We start from the raw sequence: 20,049 nt of genomic DNA on the forward strand, positions 1-20,049 counted from the left end.
AGTCAATAGTAAATTTGAATAAATAGTATATTGAACTTGAAATGAAGGGTTTCAGGTAAACAAGTTGCCATCCCACTTCCTGTCTGCCTCTGTATCTTCTCTAAGGGTCTGCCCTAATACCCACACTCATATCCTGGAGCACTGTGTTCGTCTCAGTATGTGTGTACCTGTGTGTTTTTATGTAACTCACTTTAATTGCTGTATAATGATGTTTCTCTTCTCAGCCTCTGAGTGTCTGTATGCTTGATCCTACTTATTTTTCATTATGGGGAACTTAAATAAGCCGGAGTGAGTCATGTATTTGCACAAGCCGCAGGATGTTCTCATTAATCAAGTGTATCCCGGTGAGCTCTGATAAACCGCCACATGTTTGCTACCTTAATGAAGACTACTGGAAATATGTCACGCAAGCGTGGGTGTTGGGACAGACCCTAAATCTGTCACTTCCTGTGCTGTCCATCTACACAACCTTTCTACAGGTGACCACACCCTCTCTGTGGCCTCCACTGGCCCTCTATCTGCTCAGTGCTTATACCTGCACACCAGAGACCAGGGCTGGGCTGGAGGGCAGGGTGGCTGTGGGCAGCTTCGTTAGCAGTGGGTTGGGGGGGTTGCAGCTGGTGGGGTGAGTGCTTTTCCAGTAGGCCTCCAGGTAATCAGCCATATGCTCACATGCATCCTCCAGCTGGTTCTCATCGAGGATGATGTCAAACATCTCCTGAGAAAAGGAAAGGGTGCAGTCAGAGGTAAATAAAGTGGAAAGGAGACGTGATGAGGTCAATAAGACAAGATGGTGCTGCGGTGTCATTTCAGAATAAAAGACTCTGCAAAGATTCGTACTGTTTTGAGAAACTCGCAGACATCTAAAATTAAAATTATCTGTGAAGAAATCGCTCTGATTTATATCCATATACAAAATGTCAAAACTATGTTAGAAACAACCCACTGAATCAAACACTAAATAGCATTAGGCATTAATTCTGAGAAATCCCTAAAGATAAGGACTGCTATTTGAATTAAATTAAGCCTGCTCTTTCACAAGCCTGGGGTGCCTGCTTCACTTTCTAAAATAATAACTAAGCAGATTACAGAAGAACAGAAATAGAACAGGCAGGAATTATGAAGCTTCCAAAAAAAAAATCTGACTTCAAATATGCACAAAACACGAAACTAAAACCGAGAGCCAAAACCATTTCTAAAGGACAAAACTCCAGGTTATTTTAAATGCTGGACTCAAATCAGTGATGCTTTGGGCTCACTGTGGAGACTTACAGGAGGGCACTGAGCCAGTTTGTCAGCTGCCACCATCTGGACATTGAGGTGTTTCGCCTGAGACTTGCCTCTGGACTTGATGAGCCGCTGCAGCACCTGAAGGCAAATAAGAAAAGAAGGCAACAAGGTCATGGATGTTTATTGGACAAAACTAAATTAAGGCTTTGTGTGGGCAATAATCAAGTCTGTGGCGATTGATTTCACACTAGATGAAAGAAAATCCAGAAAGAAAGAAGATGGCTTCCTTTTGAAGGTCGACAATCAAAGCCCTTATTTACACAGCGGTGGAAAGTACATAAGTACATTTACTCAAGTAGGATACTGAAGTAGAATTATGAGGTTCTCGTACTTTACTTATGTACCTCCATTTTATGCTACTTCATAGTTGTACTCCACAACATTTCAGAGGGAAGTATTGCACTTTTGCTTCACTACATGTATTTGACAGTTATAGTCACATGTTAATTTTCAGATAGGGATTTTAAGTTTAAAAAACAACATATGATGAGTTTATGAAATACAAGGCGTTACTCTAGATTAACCCAGTACTTAAGGAATATTTCCTCTGGAAACTTCTCTGATAGTTTCATTTAAATAACATTTAAGCCCCAAAAACAGAAACAGAATTTAACTTCTTTGCAACCTCATTCACGTTGCTCCTTTAAAAATTGGTTATCAGTATTAACAATCTAATACTGTAATGCATGATAATATATCTGTCACTGGGGTCAGTATTCTTTTACTTTTGATACTTTAAGTACATGTAGCTGACACACTTTTTACTCTAGTAGGTGTTTAGATGCCGGACTTACAGATTACTTTTACATTGTTGTATTGGTACTTTCACTGAAATGGTCTGTTAGTTAACTGGGTGTAATTGAGAGGACAGGTAAAGAACAGTTAATTATATCCCACTTTCAGTGTGATTCACACTGCTGCCACTTTGATTTAAAACTTGTATCTGACTTCTCTGCAGCTAGGCTTTTTCTCATTTTCTCTGTTACCAAAATGGCTGTGCGTTTTTTTTTTTTTTTTTTTTGATCAGTGAATCATGAGCCTTTTTTTTTTTTCTTTTTTTTTTTTAACACATGTTGAAGGTCACAGTGATGAATCATTTCCCTCATGCATTTGCTCACTTTTCAAACGAGCAGTCATGTCTGACATGCTGTATTTAAAATCACAGCCAGGGAGCAGCTCAGTTACAGGAAAACAATGTGAGCAGTGACAAGACACATCTACAAGCCAGACTCATAAAACAATGGAGTTGACTTATACGTCTGTGAGAGAAGAGGGAACGTCACCGCAGTTGTTTTTATTTGTCCTCACATTTCCATTTGTTTATCACTGCATCAGATGCAATGTTTCACTCACCTTGGGGGAGGTGATCTTGACGTAGACAATGATGGGGGCGAGGGAAGTCTTCCCCAGCTGTGACGGGTGGTTGATGGTATCGGCGTCTAGAACCACCAGCTGTAACGTCCGGGCCAGTTCGAAAATCCGCTCAATCTCACTCTGGACTTCAGCTGAAGAGACAAGGAGAGTGGGGGTTAATGCAGAGGGTTTTCTAGCCTAACTTTATTGTCCACTCCTACTGACTAAAAGTCTGGGGAATAGTTCAACATTATCATCTATTGCCTTTCAGTGGAAATGTATCATGACAGTATGATCAAACCATGTTATTGTTTAAAAACGTTGTGTGTTGTCCTATGTTGGCATTTCTTAACTCGTTACTTCATCAGTTCTTGAAAGGACTGCAGCCGAGAACTAGATGAGAAATGTTGTATGTTGTTCTTATAAATAAAGAAAATGAAATGAATTTAAATGGTTCAGGAACTACGGTCAAACGTGTGGATACTCTGTTTTTCAGTTAACGACAAAGTCAGATTTCTTTCTTCAAATTATATTTTGCTGCTTCAGCTGGTATGTTTTATTTATTACTGTCCTGTTTATTGGATATTTAATATTTGATTGTGAACAACTTCTTGAAAAGTACCATATAAATAAATCTTTATTTACCTCCTGGATGTGGTCTGAATAATTTGACCGAACTGCATCAGTGTTTTGGGCGTTGCTCCTTTCTGTCTGACTTAAATATTCAAAAGACTCCATTACTTTAGGGACAAGGCTCGGATACTAACAGCTCTGAGACGAAACAGTGAGCCATGTTCTGTTACCTCTAACAAATACTGACTGTTACATCACACAATCCCCACTCCAACAGATGACGACGTGACTGCAAAAACAATCCTACAAATATCACAGCAGGGCACAAATCCCAGTCTGAGAGAATCACGGCCAGGCTTCATGACTTCCCGTCACGACGAAGTCTGAAGTAAACTGATAACACGAAAACATTCCAACCTAAAAGCTCATCTAGACGACAAGTGAGTCACAAAGTCTAATTTTCCTTCTGAAATATGCCTGAGGGGTGAGATAATGTCACTTGTTTCCAATTCTGAATCTTTCCTGAAATTGTTTATTGTATCATGAGGCAAGGGAAGCATAAGCAGCAGCATCAAGCCAATGTCAGTTCTGATTGAAAATGTTAATTTGCATAAGAAACAAATTGCTGTTTTTGGCAGATGTTTTGGGGGTGAACGTGTAGATTTAAGTCTCCACAGAGCACAAAATAGCTTGTTAAGAAGGATATTCTTTTCCAAAATCAAGTGGCACTCACTTCAAATGAAAAGCTTCCAATATGAAGTGAAAGTTTTAGTCCCTAGCTCTCAGACCTCAAGGTGGTGGTCTTAGGGTTCCTTCTGAGTCCTTCTGGGACAGCACATCATTGAAAAAGACTGAGGTCATATCACCGAGTTATAGTATGGTGCCTCTGCGTAATCATAAAAAACTGACATATAAATTACTTTTTGTGTACAGCCTATGCTTCTTCCTGGGACCTCAGCCGCTGACTGATGCTTATGGTGAGACATAGCAAAGATTAGCCTTGTCACCTCTGTTTGACTCAGGAATCTGTTTCATTCTAATCACATCTAAACCCCAATCAACCCCAGTCAAATCAGAGCAGTTCTTGAACTTGTTATCGTGCGTTTATGCTCTATCTTTCATTCCTAACAAAAGAAACTGGCCAAGGCCACTCCGGGCCGTCGGGAGTTATCATTACCATTGTCAAGAGTTTCTTTAATCGCTTCCTTCCTTTTCCACATGAGCTGGTCTCCTTGAAAACATTATGAATCAAAACACCAGATGTTCCCAGGCACTGCGGTGATATCTAGCTCAAGCTTACCCAAGTTTGAGCGTGTGTTGGAGCGTTCAATGATGGCGTGCTTGCTGGGATTGTTCAGGACTGAGCGCTTGGCGAGAGAGATGTCCGCCGTGACGCGAGTGATTGATATTCTAAGACAAGGGACCAAAAAAAATACCAGTTAACCAGTAATTATATACTTCATTTGATATAAGATATAAGACATACATTTACTCTTGTTGTACATTAAGACCAAACATAAAGAAGATGCAAACAGCTGCCAAAACTCAGAGTCAAAGACATATGACAGAGAGCAGAGACTGAAGCTCAAAACACAAAATACAGGCTTAGATTTGTGAAAAATGATGTAAACAGATGTAATATAAGTGGATCCCTGCGGACATGGATAATCAAGACGTCTCAGGCTGAAACCCATGCATGAACTCAAATTCTAACACAAGTTACTACAGGTCAAATGAATAATATTCAGATGATTTCAATCTATTTTGAAGCAATACAAGATTTTATCAGGGATTAATTTATCAATTATGAAGAAAAGGCAGAGAACAAATGTTTTTTAATTAATAGCACCGGACTTAAAATCAACACCTCAACAACAAGTAAAAAAACTTCACTAATTGTGTACACATTACTTACATTCTAACTACATTCACTTATAATAACTAAGTCTATAATAACGACGGAGGTGTGGAAACACTGTGGAGAACAACACGGGACAAGAAACCAGCAGTAACAATGCAGAAAGACATATGAAATGAGACGTATGTCTGTGGGTTTATTGCCGCGGTGCACACAAAGAAGCTTCTCTACACATCTAGCAACATACGCGATATGATCCACATACTCTACTCCTGTTGCCTTTCAAAATACACACACATTAAACATCTAACTGCACTTAAAGGAGCACATCAGCTGGTTGTTAAATTAATAGGAGCTTGATAACAACATGTAGCCTAAGTTACTTTGACCATGTTTTAACGACAGGACTCAAAAGGGAATAAACAGTATTATCTCCAGCTGCCAACGGTCTGAGTGGATCTTAGTGTTGTTTAACTGCATGGCCTTTCTGCTGTGGATGGGTGGACGAACTCAACATTGAGTGAGGAGAATCCTTCCCCGCTCCAGGGCCCACTATGGCCTATTAAGGACATGGCGAGGGACTATTTAAAGCAGCTGCACACATCTCCAGGCCAAACAAACTTGTTACACACTCCCTTGGCTAACCTCAGGGGACAGATAAATACCAGCCTATAGAGTCAGGGAGAGAGGAAGAATGAGGAAGGAAGCCAGACGAGAGCTTGTATTTTAAAAGGTCACAGGGAACTTACCTTCCCTCGAATCTGTGTTTCAAAAAGTCAAACAGTGCTTTTTGCATCATGTCTGTCACCTGTAGACAAGCAATTCACAAGATAAAACAGTTAAGGGCACGCACGTTTGCTTATAAATCCCCAATGAACATGAACAACAAAGGCAGTGTTGTGTTGCGAAATATCAAAGCTGACGTACCTCGTAGCCCTTCAGTGACGGTCCAACCAGAACCACGGGCCGCATGGAAGGCACAACATCGTACGGAGGAATGTGTTCCGTCTTTAGAGAGGAGAAGAAGAAGAAAAACAGTTGCACTCATTTACGGAGACAAAGTAAACACTCACCATCACAAATCACTCGAGGGGTCGGAACAACAATGAACTAGACAATTTAAAAGCACTGGAACATTGTGAACCATGAGATGGGACGTCTCAGTTGGCCCGACGAAACACAAGCTTTGATTTATGATAGATTTGGTCATTTGCTTCACAAATTGTAACATCATCAGGTTGTCGAAATTTCAAAGCGGTTTACACAGCAAATGGCAATGTTTAATGACGGATTATTTCTCTCATTTCATGGTTCTGATGTCACTGGGTAAAGAGGGAACCATATAACAGGAGAGGTTAGTCAGAGGGGAAAGAAGCCACAGAAGATTGACGGAAGCTACAACTGAAAAACTTGGGAAATTAAGACACAGGTAAACTTGCTCTCTACTGTTGGGACAAAGTGGGAGCTCAGTTTCTGTAACAGCCTCAGTTTCAATGTCTAATAAAGCTGGTGAAGACTTAAAGGAAAAGGCTGACATTTGTAAATACATTTATTTTGGTTCTTGCAATCGATCTTCAATATAAATATAGACATCAGACGATTAGCTTAGCTTGAAACAGGAGGAAACAGCTAGCCTGGCTCTGTCTGAAGATGACAAAACAAACTCTAAAGCTCACTAATTAACATTTTATATCTCATTTGTGTAATCCACACACAAGGCAAAGTGTAAAAGTGACAAGGTGTGTTTTTGAGAGGGGTTTGTTACACTTGGACAGAACCAGACTAGCCGTTTCCCCTGTTTAATGCGTGGGAGTTAATATTGCTTTCTGAATTTCGGCATGTTGTGCTAAGCTAACTGTCTGCACGCTCCAGCTTCATATTTACTGTACCGACATTAGAGTGGTATCAATCTCTAACGCTTGGCAAGAAAACAAACAAATAAACAAATTCCTTCAAATTCCAAGTGCACCGAAGAGTTTTATGAAGCACCTACAACATTTTTTTTGATGAAATTCATGTCCTGCTCTTTGGGGTTTTTTTTTGCAGCAAGTGTCATATATTTGTTCTCAGAATAAAAAGCCTTCTTTTAAAATAATTTAGGGAAGAACCTACCGTTAAACCCCTAATTACACACTCTTAGGACATTCTCTGGGGGAAGAGCATTTCTGTCTAGATCTGACGTCAAGGCAGTGAATCTGACGTGGATGTGTGTCTTGGGCGTCTGGCGGAGCAGCATGTTTGAAGGGTGTGTGGATATAAGCAGCACACTGGGGGAACATGAAAATACTTTTTATTTTTTACTGCAGCAAAACCAGTGCATGATCTAAGTCAAAGCACGGTTGGAGAGCAGACAGCTGAGGAACAGAGGGTTGACTCCTTCCTCCTTTAACAACCTAAATACTGCTGCATTTACCTCACGGTTATTCTTTCACTTACATTGTCTCAATCACCGCTTATTGCTCCTAATGTTTAAGCTGCTCTCCCAGTCTGTGCCGTCTTTACAATGAGTGTTTCAGTAGACTACGTGTTACTGTCTCTTTTTCCTCTTCTCTCTACTTCTAAACATTTTCTTTCTAACATTTGCTGTCGTCACTGGGCTTCCCCTGGGACATTGTGGGAACTGATGCACACTACTGCTGACTAACATGAGGGTATTAATGGACAGTGCGGTTCTGCTCAAATGCTTTCGGTAGCCTTAGTTCAACCTTGGAATTTTGGTCAGGGTAACCATGGGAAACAGCGCCTATATTATTGTATAACAATACTATCATGTGTTAGCGTTTAACAAAATTAAATTGTCCAAATTGAACCAACTGAGGGAGTGATCTAATTAAACAGTTTACTGTAAGTTTACAGTAAGTTTACTGCATTGAAATCAATTTGATTATTGTTTTAAAAGTGATTTTGCATATGTTTGCCATAATGCATATGCAATATATTTTGGTAATGGAAAAATATTCATTTGAATGTTACGCTGTTGACTTTAAAAAAGGCCCAGCCCTATAGTAAAGAGCGTTTATTGCTGTTGTCACTAATAAAAATATGACAAGGCATATATAGTCTATATGTAAGCTAAAAGGAATAGTTTGACAATTCACAAAATATGTTCATATGCTTTCTTAAAGGGAGTTCGATGAAAAGATTGATACCCCTCTCATACATATCTGTCCATTAAATATAAAAAGGTACAGGTGCTAATGTTCACAAATTACATATCTTGTTTGTTTGATCTGTACAAAAACATGTGTAAAACAGCAAGTGTAAAAAAAATGGCACGTTGCGGTTTTGTAAGGGTTTGGGTGCTGGACTATTTCTGCTGGACCAGGAGCAGTAACTGGAGTTTTCTTTTTTTAATCTCTGCTTTTGTATGATTTAAATAAAAGAGAAATAGCATGTAATTAATGAGCTTTAGAGATGCTGCTAGGCAGATTCTGTTACCTTTAGACAGAGCCAGGCTAGCTGTTTACCCTGTTGCCAGTGTTTAATGCTAAGATAAGCTAACTGAGTCCTGACTCCAGTTTCATATTCAATATAAGATGTGAGAGTGGTATCGATCTTCTCATTTAACTCTTGAAAAGAAAGTGTATTTTCCAAAATGTTGCAATTGCAAAAGCAAACTCAGATCTCATGTATTTTATTAAAAAGCTGTTCACACTGAGGTCTCACTGAATCAGGATCACAAGTTCACTTACGAACACATAAACAATCACAAACACAACACAGAGGATTGCAGGAGCAGTGATAGGGTGAGAGGTCAGGACAGAGCTGAGTCTCTGCTCAGGAATCACAGGTATTGTATAGTTCAGACCACGCAGGCCATCCACAGACCCTGCTGTGCCGGCGCACTGCAGACCACAACTTACCGACTTCTGCTTCTGCTTAGCTGTGGTGAGACGGAAGAGGAGAAAGAGATAGGTTAAGAACAGGCATGCATGCTAAAGGCTGGCTACACGCCGAAGGGGGCAAGGACGGTGGTGTGGACAAACAGGACGGGCGCTGAGTGAGGCTGAGCAGCTACAGGCATTTTAGTCACAGCCGAGCGGACGAACAGAGAAGAAGAGAGGGTGGGGTAGTACAGTTTACCTTCTTAAAGAAGGGCATTCGTTTCTCTTTTGCTAGGGGTGACATGACAGTGTTTGGACTGGCTTTAGGGGAGCGCAGGTTGACGGGAAGCTCATTGTCCTCGGGGTCTAAGCCTGTGGCGTCTATGTCAATGGCTACGCACACAGACAGACAAGAGCACCATCACACAGTGGTGAACACAGGAGGTCACAGGTAACGGGTACATTTCACATCATCGAGAGACTAAATGAAACATTTAAAAGTACAGTTATGACCATTAAAACATGTAACTCAGACAAATGACCACTTTACTGCAAATAGAAATAGAAAATATGAAAAATCTAAGTGTCCACTTACCTTACCTAACTTAAAAGTTGGTTTAAAAAGCATGTAGTATGTTTAAATATGAAGCTGGAGTTTTAACTTTTGCCTCTAAAGCTACTTACCAGACGAAGGAGGAGTAGATTTCCGTGAGTTAGGAACCACTTCACCTAAACTAGAAGATGAGTTTGCTCCCAATTTACTGAAATGAGAAGGATTGTTTCTCATGTGAGATCAACAAAACCGACTCTTAAGAAGTCTAAATTAATTCTAGATGATCTAACAGCCAAAGCAAAGGACTCTGGTTTTTACCTGGAGTGGAACTTGCCCTGTTTGGCTCTCTGCTCCTGGAGGATACGAGTGTTTTCAAGCTTCACTGGACTGGGGATGAAACCGATTTCACAGCCTTCCTTCACCAAACGTCCTATCCACCAGTCATTGTTAAATTTCTGCACAGAATAATTATATATTTATATATCACCTTCTCCTAATCGCCCATCCTTATTTCCATCAGCATCATTAAGTTGAATATCACCTCACACAGGAAAGTAACCGCTCACCTCTTTGACATGGAGGAAGTCTTTAGCGTCAAAGGAGATGGCCATGCCTGGCACAGGGACATCATCATCGTGACTCGGGCTGTAGTTGACATTTGTGCGAACAGCAAATGCAACTGGTTTGGTCTGCCAGGAAAAACAGAGGAGGGAGCTAAATGAAAATGTCAGATTGTGCAAAAGATATAAATGTTTGTCAAACAGAAACTGCATCTTAACTGGGGGAAAAAAATCCAGACCCATAACCTCAGAATACCCACAATACAGCAGAGATTCGCTCCTTAACATGTTTAAATTTTGATCTTTTTGTGCACTGCTGGTGAGCTGTGATTCCTATCTTTGTGCGAGGTGTAAAAATAACCCTGGGTGAGGGGTACAAGCTGGCTCTGACTCATCCAGACTTAGTCTAGCTATCTCTCCATGAATGATGTGGCTGCTGCACGGTCTCTCTCTGCTACAGGCTAAAACACTGACACGTTACAATTCGAAATGATGCAACATGTTCGCAGCTATCACCACTTCCACTCCAATAGTAAAACAGGACTCTTGTCTTGCGCTCACTTATGAGTAGCACAAACAGCACTCGTGTAAATGGTTCATAAATCAATTCCACAATCTTTAAAATGGCTGAATCAATACTGGCCTTCCTATCTCATCACTGCTGACCTTCCTCTATGGGACAAACAGTCAGTCCATTGAGATAATGCATACAGCTAATGAAATGTTTCCTGTACGTCCGCAGGCTGTAATATAACCACCTAACACTGCTGACTGTCCACATACGCTATAAAATAGGAATTTTCTTTCCTTCCAGACACAGATATTTTTACACAAAGCAAGAGCAAATCTCCTCTGCCCATAGTGGCGCATTACATTTCTACAAAAAGGGATTAGAATAAGATTGAATAAGGTCACATCATGAAAAACTGTAATGGGAGAACCATATGCTCACGAACAAACACTCTAAAGTAGATTTCTGGATGTGTGTTGCAAGACTAGAATACCCACATAAGACACACATCCCTTTAAGAATTACATAAAACGCTTTCGGACATAATCTTGGAGCCGGCCTGGCGGCAATGGCAGCAACAGTTGGCAACATGGTCATGCCCTCAACCAGATTACATTAGCTCTGCCTTTGACTGTGTGACAAGCATGACAGAAGTCAAGTGAAAGCCAAAACGAATGCACAGGGATGTAGCTTAGAGTAATCTCCCGGCGTGTACTCACATGCTAAATATTTACCTGCAGATGAAAGAGAGCGAGATGAGGGGAAGGGTGTGTGATTTTCAGCTGGAAGCCAAATTGAACCCACTAGATCAGAGCTTTGATGTTCTAACTTTGTTGGACGTTATACAGATTCTGAAAAATGCTTTCGAAGTAGACTCCAAACTGTCATGTTGGAGTTGTTTTCATCATAGTAGTCCTACCATCTGATTTTCCCTAAGAAATTTAAAATGAGAGTGTACCAACAAGTAGAGTACAGTTTCAGTTCAGTGTCAAGCGTGCACTTGAGGTACAAGAAACGAGGAAACGTGGCCAGAAAATCACTTATTGCAGGTTTAAAGACACAATATAAGATGAATATTTTTCATGCGGCACTTTCCCATTCACCTTCAACCTTCAACAAGTGAAGAGCAAAGTGGGATTGATTGGATTTGCATGGATGTGAATGCTACTTGAGGTCTTTGAAGCAGACAGCAAAGCTCAGTGAAGCTCACTATTATGGGAATAATTCATCAGCGGGATCCAGGAGGGGCTTTACAGATGATGAGCGTTCTCCTTCATCATGGCTTTCACTGTCCACTAATGCCTCATTGAAATACAACAGGTGTGAAGTGACTATGATGAACAATGAGGGATTATGGAAATAATACATTAGTGAAATCCTCCTGGAATCATTTTCCTCATGTGGACAGCAATGTAAATATTCCACGGAGTGATGATTGTAAGCTGTGTGTGTGTGTGTGTGTGTGTGTGTGTGTGGGTGTGTGTGTGTGTGTGTGCGTGTGTATGTGCGTGTGATTGTGACTTCTCCTCTGAGGAGATCATCCAATCCAGTATGTGTAGTGACGGGACCTGTGGAGGACGGAGCGTCCTTGGTGTTTGCATGCATTGAGTCACATGGCTGCATGAAGGTATGAGGTCCATTAGTACACGTATGTGAGCTCTCTCGGGTTGTCTCATGGACCGCTGCCTCTTTGCTCCCTTCCCAGCTGCTCTGCTCGCTCTCTATCCATCATGGCCGACTGTCAGATGAAGCTCTCTATAAGCTTAGTGACTTTTTACAGACCTGTAGGCAATCACACCGACACACACACGTCCTAACATGCCACCTTATATCGTAGGTGACTGCAGGATGTGTAGATAATGGCACCTTTATGCTGCTGCACAGTATCTCTACATCTCCTGACCAAACCCACACTGCTCTGGTGCTTGTTACGTAACACAGGCCTTCATTATGGATTCCGTATTGACTGCACAGTGAGGCAAAAAGACAAGGGTGAAGGGTTAGAGACGGGGTAAGAAGCGTGAGATTGGAGAAGACTGGAAGGGAGGAGAAAAAGAGAGAGGAAGGGAGATGGACAGAGGGAGAGAGGACAGGGGAGAGCAAGCAGAAAAGGAAGCAGGGGAAGAGACACATTCAAGCAGATAAGAGGCTCACTAGAGGAAAAGATAGAGATAACCAGCTCTAGAGAAGCCCTCTCTGTAACTGGGAACCCTGGGAGGCAGCGCTATGGACCACAGCCAATTAACACCACACAACGCTTGTCACAATATCGCATCACGCCATGCATATTTCATTAGATAATACCTCCCCGGCCTCTCTGTACTTACAGTGACTGAGTGAACACCTGCCCTTGCTGTTGCTGATTTGCCATGTAACATGCCGCAGCCTCTCCATTAGCAGCACACACGCTACATCTCATGCTATAAATCAAGATTCCCACATTGTTTCACCTTGAATGTTGTGGATCGATTTGAAATGAATTCTCTGAGCTCTGGCCTTACGCTGCACTGAGAGCCTGTAAAATTTATTATCATTGCATGTGGGGAATCGTAACTTTCATTAATTTAATGTGGGGAGATATTTCTATAATTATCCAATGTTGCTTTAATATAATGTAGGCATGCACACAGCAAGTAATGATAAGTAATGAGGCTGTTAATGTCTATAACTGAGCCATTGCAGCTACCGGTTGTTTCTTTTTTGCCTGGAGTTTATAGCTAGAGTGTGTTTATGCTTTGTTTTCTATCACACATTATGTAATATCTTGTTATGTGTGCACACTATTTTAACAAGTCAGATTCCCTTTGCATCCACTGTCACTGGTGAGTTAAAGCTTGTGGAGTGAAATCTGAGAGCACTCCTTTTAGAGGAAGCAGGACTCATCAGTGATACCTGAACTAAATCACAGACTCAACTGGCAGCAGCCAGCCAAGAAATTTATTTACCTCCAGCTGCAAGGTCCTCAAAATTCATCGAGCAGTATTAGTTTTCACTCATGAAGTTGCCAAATTAAGTTTTTCAGAAATAGAGAAAATTGACACTTATGAAGTGAGAATTCACTTGTAAATGCACGAAAAAAGGAACAAATAAAAAAACCCAAAATGGTCAAAATCAATGTAGCAGAGGCCAAAATACCCAGACCTTTATTCCATAATGTCGGTCTGGCTCCTAAAGCCTTAGATCCTACACTTCCCATGATTCAACTCTAAAGCATCTTTTGGTTAATCCTTCCCTCCCTGGTAAAAGCCCTCGACTTGAAACTGCCCCATTTGAAATGCAGGGTTTCGGTTAAAGATTAATGGTCCCTAAACCCAAGCTGAGATAACCCCTCATGACATCATTTGGCTTATTTTCTTAGATTTGCCAACACTCCTTCCAGAGCCACAGAAGACATTAACAACTGTTTTTACAAGCTGAGTAGTGATGCCAGTGATTGGCTTACCTCATTTTGATGTGTAAAATTGGTGGGTTGACCTATTTAAGGTCAATTAAGGACAACAGATGGTGTTTCTTATGTGTGTATATGTAAATACATGTGAAAAAATATATTGTGCCAATGAGACCATATGAGACCAAGCATATCCTCATTACTTACAAATATCAGTGGTATGTTGGTGAAGTGGCGGTGAATTACTGGCCATAAACACTCACAGTCAGAGAGTCTGCACTTCCTCTGACCCCAGCCTGCGCTCTCTCTGGTGGCCAGACCACTGAGAGGCTATTTTTTTACTAGTCATCTGTCATGTAAAATGCCAGCGGGGGTTATCTGTGCTAGGTTATCTATAAAGGCAACTTATCTTTTTAATTAGTGAGCCAGAGAGGGTGACTCTGGAAAATAACAACATAGATCTGCAGGAATGATCTGTCTTTGCCAGCTATGAGCTACCCAGAGACAAAGTGCAGGAGGAAAATGTGTGCTAGAACGGATGGAGAGCCAAGAGCTTTGGCTTACAGCTAATGAGCAAACTAGCTGTTATAGACACTAAACACCCAGTGAAAGACAATAAACCAATTTCTTAGACACTTGCTTGAATTAATATGCAAAAATAGAACACCAGTTACCCAATGAGCTGTAAAGCAGGAAAAGGACAGAATGTGCACTGGAGATAGCAGAATTATTTCACAGATCAAAGGCATAAATCTTTACAGTGCCAGCGATTTGAGTGATTTTGTGGAAGGGAGCTCTGATTGCAATTCCTGTTGCGCATAGGCAAGCCTGCTCTGCCGTGTGTGTGTTTGTTTATATGCTGCTAATTGTGGCCCAGAGCAGAGCAGAGCAGGCGAGGCTTGGCTCTGATAAACAGTGACGCTGAGCCCTCCGAGGCCCTTAACCTCTCACATCAGCGGCCCCTAACGGCCCTTTCCTCATGTGAGAAACCAGCTGAAATCATCTCTAATATCCTGCTTCTTTTACGGTCACCTAGTCAGTCCTGCAGCACTGTCCAATAATCTTTCCCCAGGTTTAGTAAAAACATCGAATCCAAGTCAGGTTACACAAACTTTACACAGAAATCTTCACAAGAATGGTTTTCTCAGTGCAAAGACACACTGAAATCTGCCCCCCTCCCCCCCCAAGAACCAGAATGCAAATACAGAAGCTAAGCTGCTTGTAATTGTAATAGTGGAAGAAAAACATGTAGGCCCAAGAAAAGAGACCAAAAAGGAAGCAGACTGAGCATTTCATCTTCCAATAACAAACAGGCCAGTGTAAAGTTTACGTTACTATTTGAGTGATGCCTGCCATCATTCATTCAAGCATAATAAACCAGTTTTCGTCTATACAAACACGTTTGTACTAATATACTTGTGGGGACCCACACTGACATAATGCATCCCGTTGCCCCTAACCATCACAACTACATGTCTTACCCTGACCTTAACCTTCAACTACTCCCTAAAACCTGGACTTAAAGGTAACTAAAAGTTCACATTCATTGTTTCTCACCAAAACACTGTATGTGAACCATGTGGAGTTTTAAGGTCTTCCAAACACATCAAATGTATTGTTGTATCTGTTCTTAAATCAAATGACTTTTATATGTCTGCTTGTGACCTTGAAGTCTTCTTCTTTGTCTTAATGGATGCATTCCTATTTTTCTTTTCTGATTACCTATCAACTGCCCGTCAGTGGACTGGTGTGAAATCAACGGAAGGTTTCACGATCCAAAGTAAAGATGGTAAAGACTTTATATCATAGTGCTGCTAGTGTTCAAAAGCTCCATAGAGTACCTTTAACCCTCAAACAGCCCATTAGAATAGCTCAAGAAAGTCATCACATTCCATAGGTGTTCTCACTTTCACGGTCTAAAACTCAAATTGCTCTTCTGAACACCCACCTGGCCCAATCAAAAATGTTCCTGACACACCCCTGTTGGAGCCCACAGAAGCTGTGTTTCAGCTGGCAGGAACTGGACAGAGTGAGCTTAGCACCGTTAGATGTAGGATACCAACCTTGGCCTTGTCAAGCTGTGCCTGAGCCTGTCGCTCTGCCTCTCTGCGCACTGCCTCCTTATCCTCCTCCAGGGACACATCGGAGTCTGATGGACGGCTGGTGTAGGAGTCGGCCGAACCCTGCGAGACACAAAACAAGCAACACCTCAGCGAAACGCATACACTGAAACTTAACGATGTCGATTTGGACACACACTTTAGTGGGCCTCACAGCGTCTTGAAGACACCAGAGACAACTACTTTGCTTTTCATTGCCCTCACTCTTCAAAGAAATATTCAACTTTTGGAGGTTGTGCAACTTGTCTAAACACACCCACACAGACTGAAGTGTTAAACTCCGATCATCAAAGGAATCTCAGTTAATTTCAGGAAATAATGAGCGCAATGGCTGCGCCGGATGAAATGAGCAAGCATGTAATTCTGCAATCAAACAAATCGCTGCAACAACTTGAGGAAATCACAAGAGCTCTGGACCTTTAACAAATAATAGACACTTCCTCTTTTTCTGGTAAAGCATGCCAAAGGACACAAACTATCTTTCATAGAATCACATTACCAGCAGCTCTTTTTCTATCCTTAGCTCTCTCTCTCAGCCGCTCGCCTGCAGATTTGTTGTGATCTTTCTATGACAAACTCTGGGGGAAATGTTGAAGAACAACAGGTCCCATTATATCTTTATGTCTCTAAACAACCAGCCTCACACACACACACCAGTACACCAGAGATTACTACGTTACACACACACACACTCCTGAGTGCAGTGCATTGCACCGCATACACACTTACATATTTTGTTATATGCAACATGAAAATACATCATAAATAATTGCTAAAGTAGGTTAAGTAATGCTTGCACGCCATTGCTATACAGCACATAGTATGCAAGTTGATTTAAACCACTCTACACTATAAAGGCAGAGAACAGTAACTACAAAAAAACTGAATGGGTTTTAAATTATTCAGGCTGACTGGGTGAATGTGTAACAGATGGATGAGGTGTAATATCATAATTTTGTTTTTCTGCACAACTCAGTTTCAGGTAGACATACATCTAAGAATAAAATAAAGCATTTTTAACCAAGTGAAGGTTTGAGCTTTATCCTTACCTGCACACTACTATGCCACCCACACAAGGTCTTTCATTCATCTCACTGCACCATTACACTCTGTTGTCTGAGTTAAAAATAGCCTCCCTCACTCTGTGCCTGATTAGAATTACCCGGCCATCACATACATACAAAGGAGGTCCATGCCTCTCTCTCCTCTCCACTTACATTACCTGACTTATGTGTAGAGTGTTGTTACCGTATATAACACAAGGTTATTCATGTTTGTCGTCCGTCTGACATGAAACCCAGTTACTTGTCAACCGTCTCCGTCTCTCTCATCCTCCCTGCTCTGTAGGCCTACCTGATATGAATAACTCATTTGCAAGCAAGCTCATTAATTATCCATGGGCTGTTTTTTTGCTGTCATCACGTTCGGGATTGTAGTCATTCCCCAGTGGCTCTCAAAACATCAACAACTACTGCATGTGCCGTGTCTTTCAGATTCTTCAAACGCTGCTCATGCTCAATATGCAGCATTCCCACATGAAGATATAAATGTCCTAAATTGGCTGTTTACTGCACATTAGCATCTTTTTCATGAGCTACATCTGTCCTCGAAGAGCGCAGGTGAACATACCTAGACTGCAATAATTATTCCATCAGGTCACGTCTAAATGATGGGGTGTGATAAAGAACACCGTCCCAGTGGGTCAGAGGGAGGTGATATGGAGCTCTGCCCAGAATCTGACAGCCATAACAGTTTACAACACTAGGCTTCTCATCATCACCAGGAAATACACAACCGTGCTACACTGACCCCCAACACTATGGACTGGTGGATGCACGAGAGGCACACAGACATACTGCACAAAACACAAACGCATGCACACAAAAACACCAACTTTCACAACGTAAACACACTCAAAATCTGCTTACACAAGCGTCGGAGCTCTTGACGCGACCTCCCTTGGCTCGTTTCAGCAAGCGGATCCAGGTGGCCTTCATCAGCCACACTGGTCATTCAGTGTCCTGAGCCACTGCGCCCCCCTGCTACTGCTACAACTACAACTAACTGCACTGCTGTGGGCACCTTTGCACCAGCTCTGCAGTTACCGTCAGTGCTCTGGCTACAGGTACATTCAACACTGTGGCTACATCGACAGATGGTTCCTGTTACACCTTGGCTGTAAATGCTACCTTCATTTCTTGATAAATAAATAGCTTTGGAGTCAGAGCTCCTTGTTTTGCTGCAGCTCCAGCTAGCTCTGCTGCTGTTTGTAGAGCCACAGCTCCTGCTCCTCCTGCTGCTGCTGCTTTTGCCAAAGATGGGGAATCCACAGGAGCTCTCTGCCCCACGCATAATCTCAGCAGCTCTCTCTCCGTCTGCCCCAATCTCCTTGATAGCTGGAGTGCTGCAGGTGCTGAGTCTGACTCCCAGTATGAGTCAGGTGGCAGCGATGCTTCTCATCCTCTCTTTCGAGCTTTGGCTCCTGTCTCGTTCTCTTCTTCCTCCTCCTCCTCCGCCGTAGCCTCCCCGTGCTGCTCCACAAGCGGTAACAGCAGTTTATCTACACGAGTCCTGGTGTGGCTGCCTGTGACCGACTCTCCTCCTGATGCTAATTAAGCTGCTGCTGCTGCCTCTCAGGTGCTGCAAGCTCCCTCTTTCTCACTCTCGGTGTCTCAGCCTGTCAGTGTTTGTTCTGTACATCTCACAAGCCCCCCTGTGCTACTTCACTGACTCTGCCTCTCTATCTCTGTCTCTACCCACCCCTCCTTCTCCTCCTCCTCTGTCACTCCCCTCATTTTTTTTTTCCTCACTTGCCCCTCACAGTCAATCCATCTGCTCGTTGTGTCTCAGTGATAAGTGCTGGGCAGTGCATGTGCTTGTGGATGTACTGATACCATGCGTCAACTGTGCATGCTGTTTTACATATAAACACACTATATTCACCTTGATATGAGCTGTTTATAGCTGTTATAGATGTCACATCTTGCCATCCTCTAAGAGCTTGACTTTACTGTAGAAGATACTCAAATCTAAATCTGCACACTTGCTTTCATCATGCATGATATTAGGGCGGAAACTCATCATTATTCCAATTATCAATTCATGCAGTGCTTCTAAAGCTTTTCCTTTCATGCCTTCCTTTGGAAACCAAAAATAATTCATGTCCCCTTACCTCTGCAAAGCTGAAACTGATTTCAATTATTATTATCTAGGGCATGAACTGGATTTTTCTTTTCATATTTCTAAATTGTTACTGGGGTGCAAAGTCAAAAGTCTAAACATTGCAGCAACACAAAGCTCTCTTGATATATTGACTGTGCAACTTAGAGCCAGATAGCCTCTCTCATATTTTGGATTTGACTGCAAGTTTGTTCAATGAGCAACACCTGCATAAATGAATAAATCTGTGTCTGCATTGATTTTTTTTTTTCAATTGATTGATTACCTAATATACAAAAATGTTGATACTGATATTGAAAAAAGGAATCATTTTCTAATCCAATCATTGTAAAACAGGGACAGGCAGCAAACTCTTGCATTGCTAAAAATCAGTGAGTGTTCTGCATTTCTGCCCGATCAATGGCATAAAAGATTAATTCAATTTCATGTCGATTGACTAATTGAGTAATTTACTATAATGAACTATGACAACCAAACAGAAATTGTGACAACAGAGCTGAAATGATCAGTTGATTTACTGATGAGCCACTTTTCAGGCAAAAATGCAAAACATTGCTCCTCAACATTGCAACCTCTTAAATTTTTTGATTTTTCTCAGTTTTACATCCATGTAAATTAGACATCTTTGAGACAAACGAGACAAAAACAAGACATATGAATATGTCACTTCAGACACTGGGGAATTTCTAATGTGCAATTTCCACCATCTTCTGACACTTTTTAGACAAAACAATCAATCAATCAAGCAAAAAAATCAGCAGATGAATTAATAATGAAAATAATGTTGTTTGCAGCCCCAATAGTGATTATGCTTGTGTATGTGACAAAGAAGGAGAGAG

The 20,049-nt window shown here is 41.6% G+C and overlaps 1 protein-coding gene across 4 annotated transcripts in view; it reads right to left on the reverse strand.

Annotated features, from left to right (window-relative positions):
• cacnb2 (calcium voltage-gated channel auxiliary subunit beta 2) overlaps positions 1-20,049 on the reverse strand; it is a 62,898-nt gene that overhangs the window by 1,817 nt on the left and 41,032 nt on the right. For 2 of the 4 annotated variants that reach the window (XM_022767076.1, XM_022767077.1), the window contains 11 exons: positions 15,974-16,093; positions 10,018-10,140; positions 9,770-9,906; positions 9,583-9,659; positions 9,158-9,291; positions 6,002-6,082; positions 5,824-5,882; positions 4,517-4,626; positions 2,644-2,795; positions 1,273-1,368; positions 536-718 (listed from right to left, as the gene is read on the reverse strand). In XM_022767076.1, coding sequence (XP_022622797.1) covers positions 536-718; positions 1,273-1,368; positions 2,644-2,795; positions 4,517-4,626; positions 5,824-5,882; positions 6,002-6,082; positions 9,158-9,291; positions 9,583-9,659; positions 9,770-9,906; positions 10,018-10,140; positions 15,974-16,093 — 1,272 coding nt within the window. Of the gene's footprint in view, positions 1-529; positions 719-1,272; positions 1,369-2,643; positions 2,796-4,516; positions 4,627-5,823; positions 5,883-6,001; positions 6,083-8,937; positions 8,958-9,157; positions 9,292-9,582; positions 9,660-9,769; positions 9,907-10,017; positions 10,141-15,973; positions 16,094-20,049 lie in introns of those variants that run through there. The other 2 variants (XM_022767079.1, XM_022767078.1) reach the window with 2 other exon arrangements.

This window comes from Seriola dumerili, unplaced genomic scaffold (assembly GCF_002260705.1).
Source record: "Seriola dumerili isolate Sdu_G_001 unplaced genomic scaffold, Sdu_1.0 BDQW01001124.1, whole genome shotgun sequence".
Classification (NCBI taxonomy): Eukaryota; Metazoa; Chordata; class Actinopteri; order Carangiformes; family Carangidae; genus Seriola; species Seriola dumerili.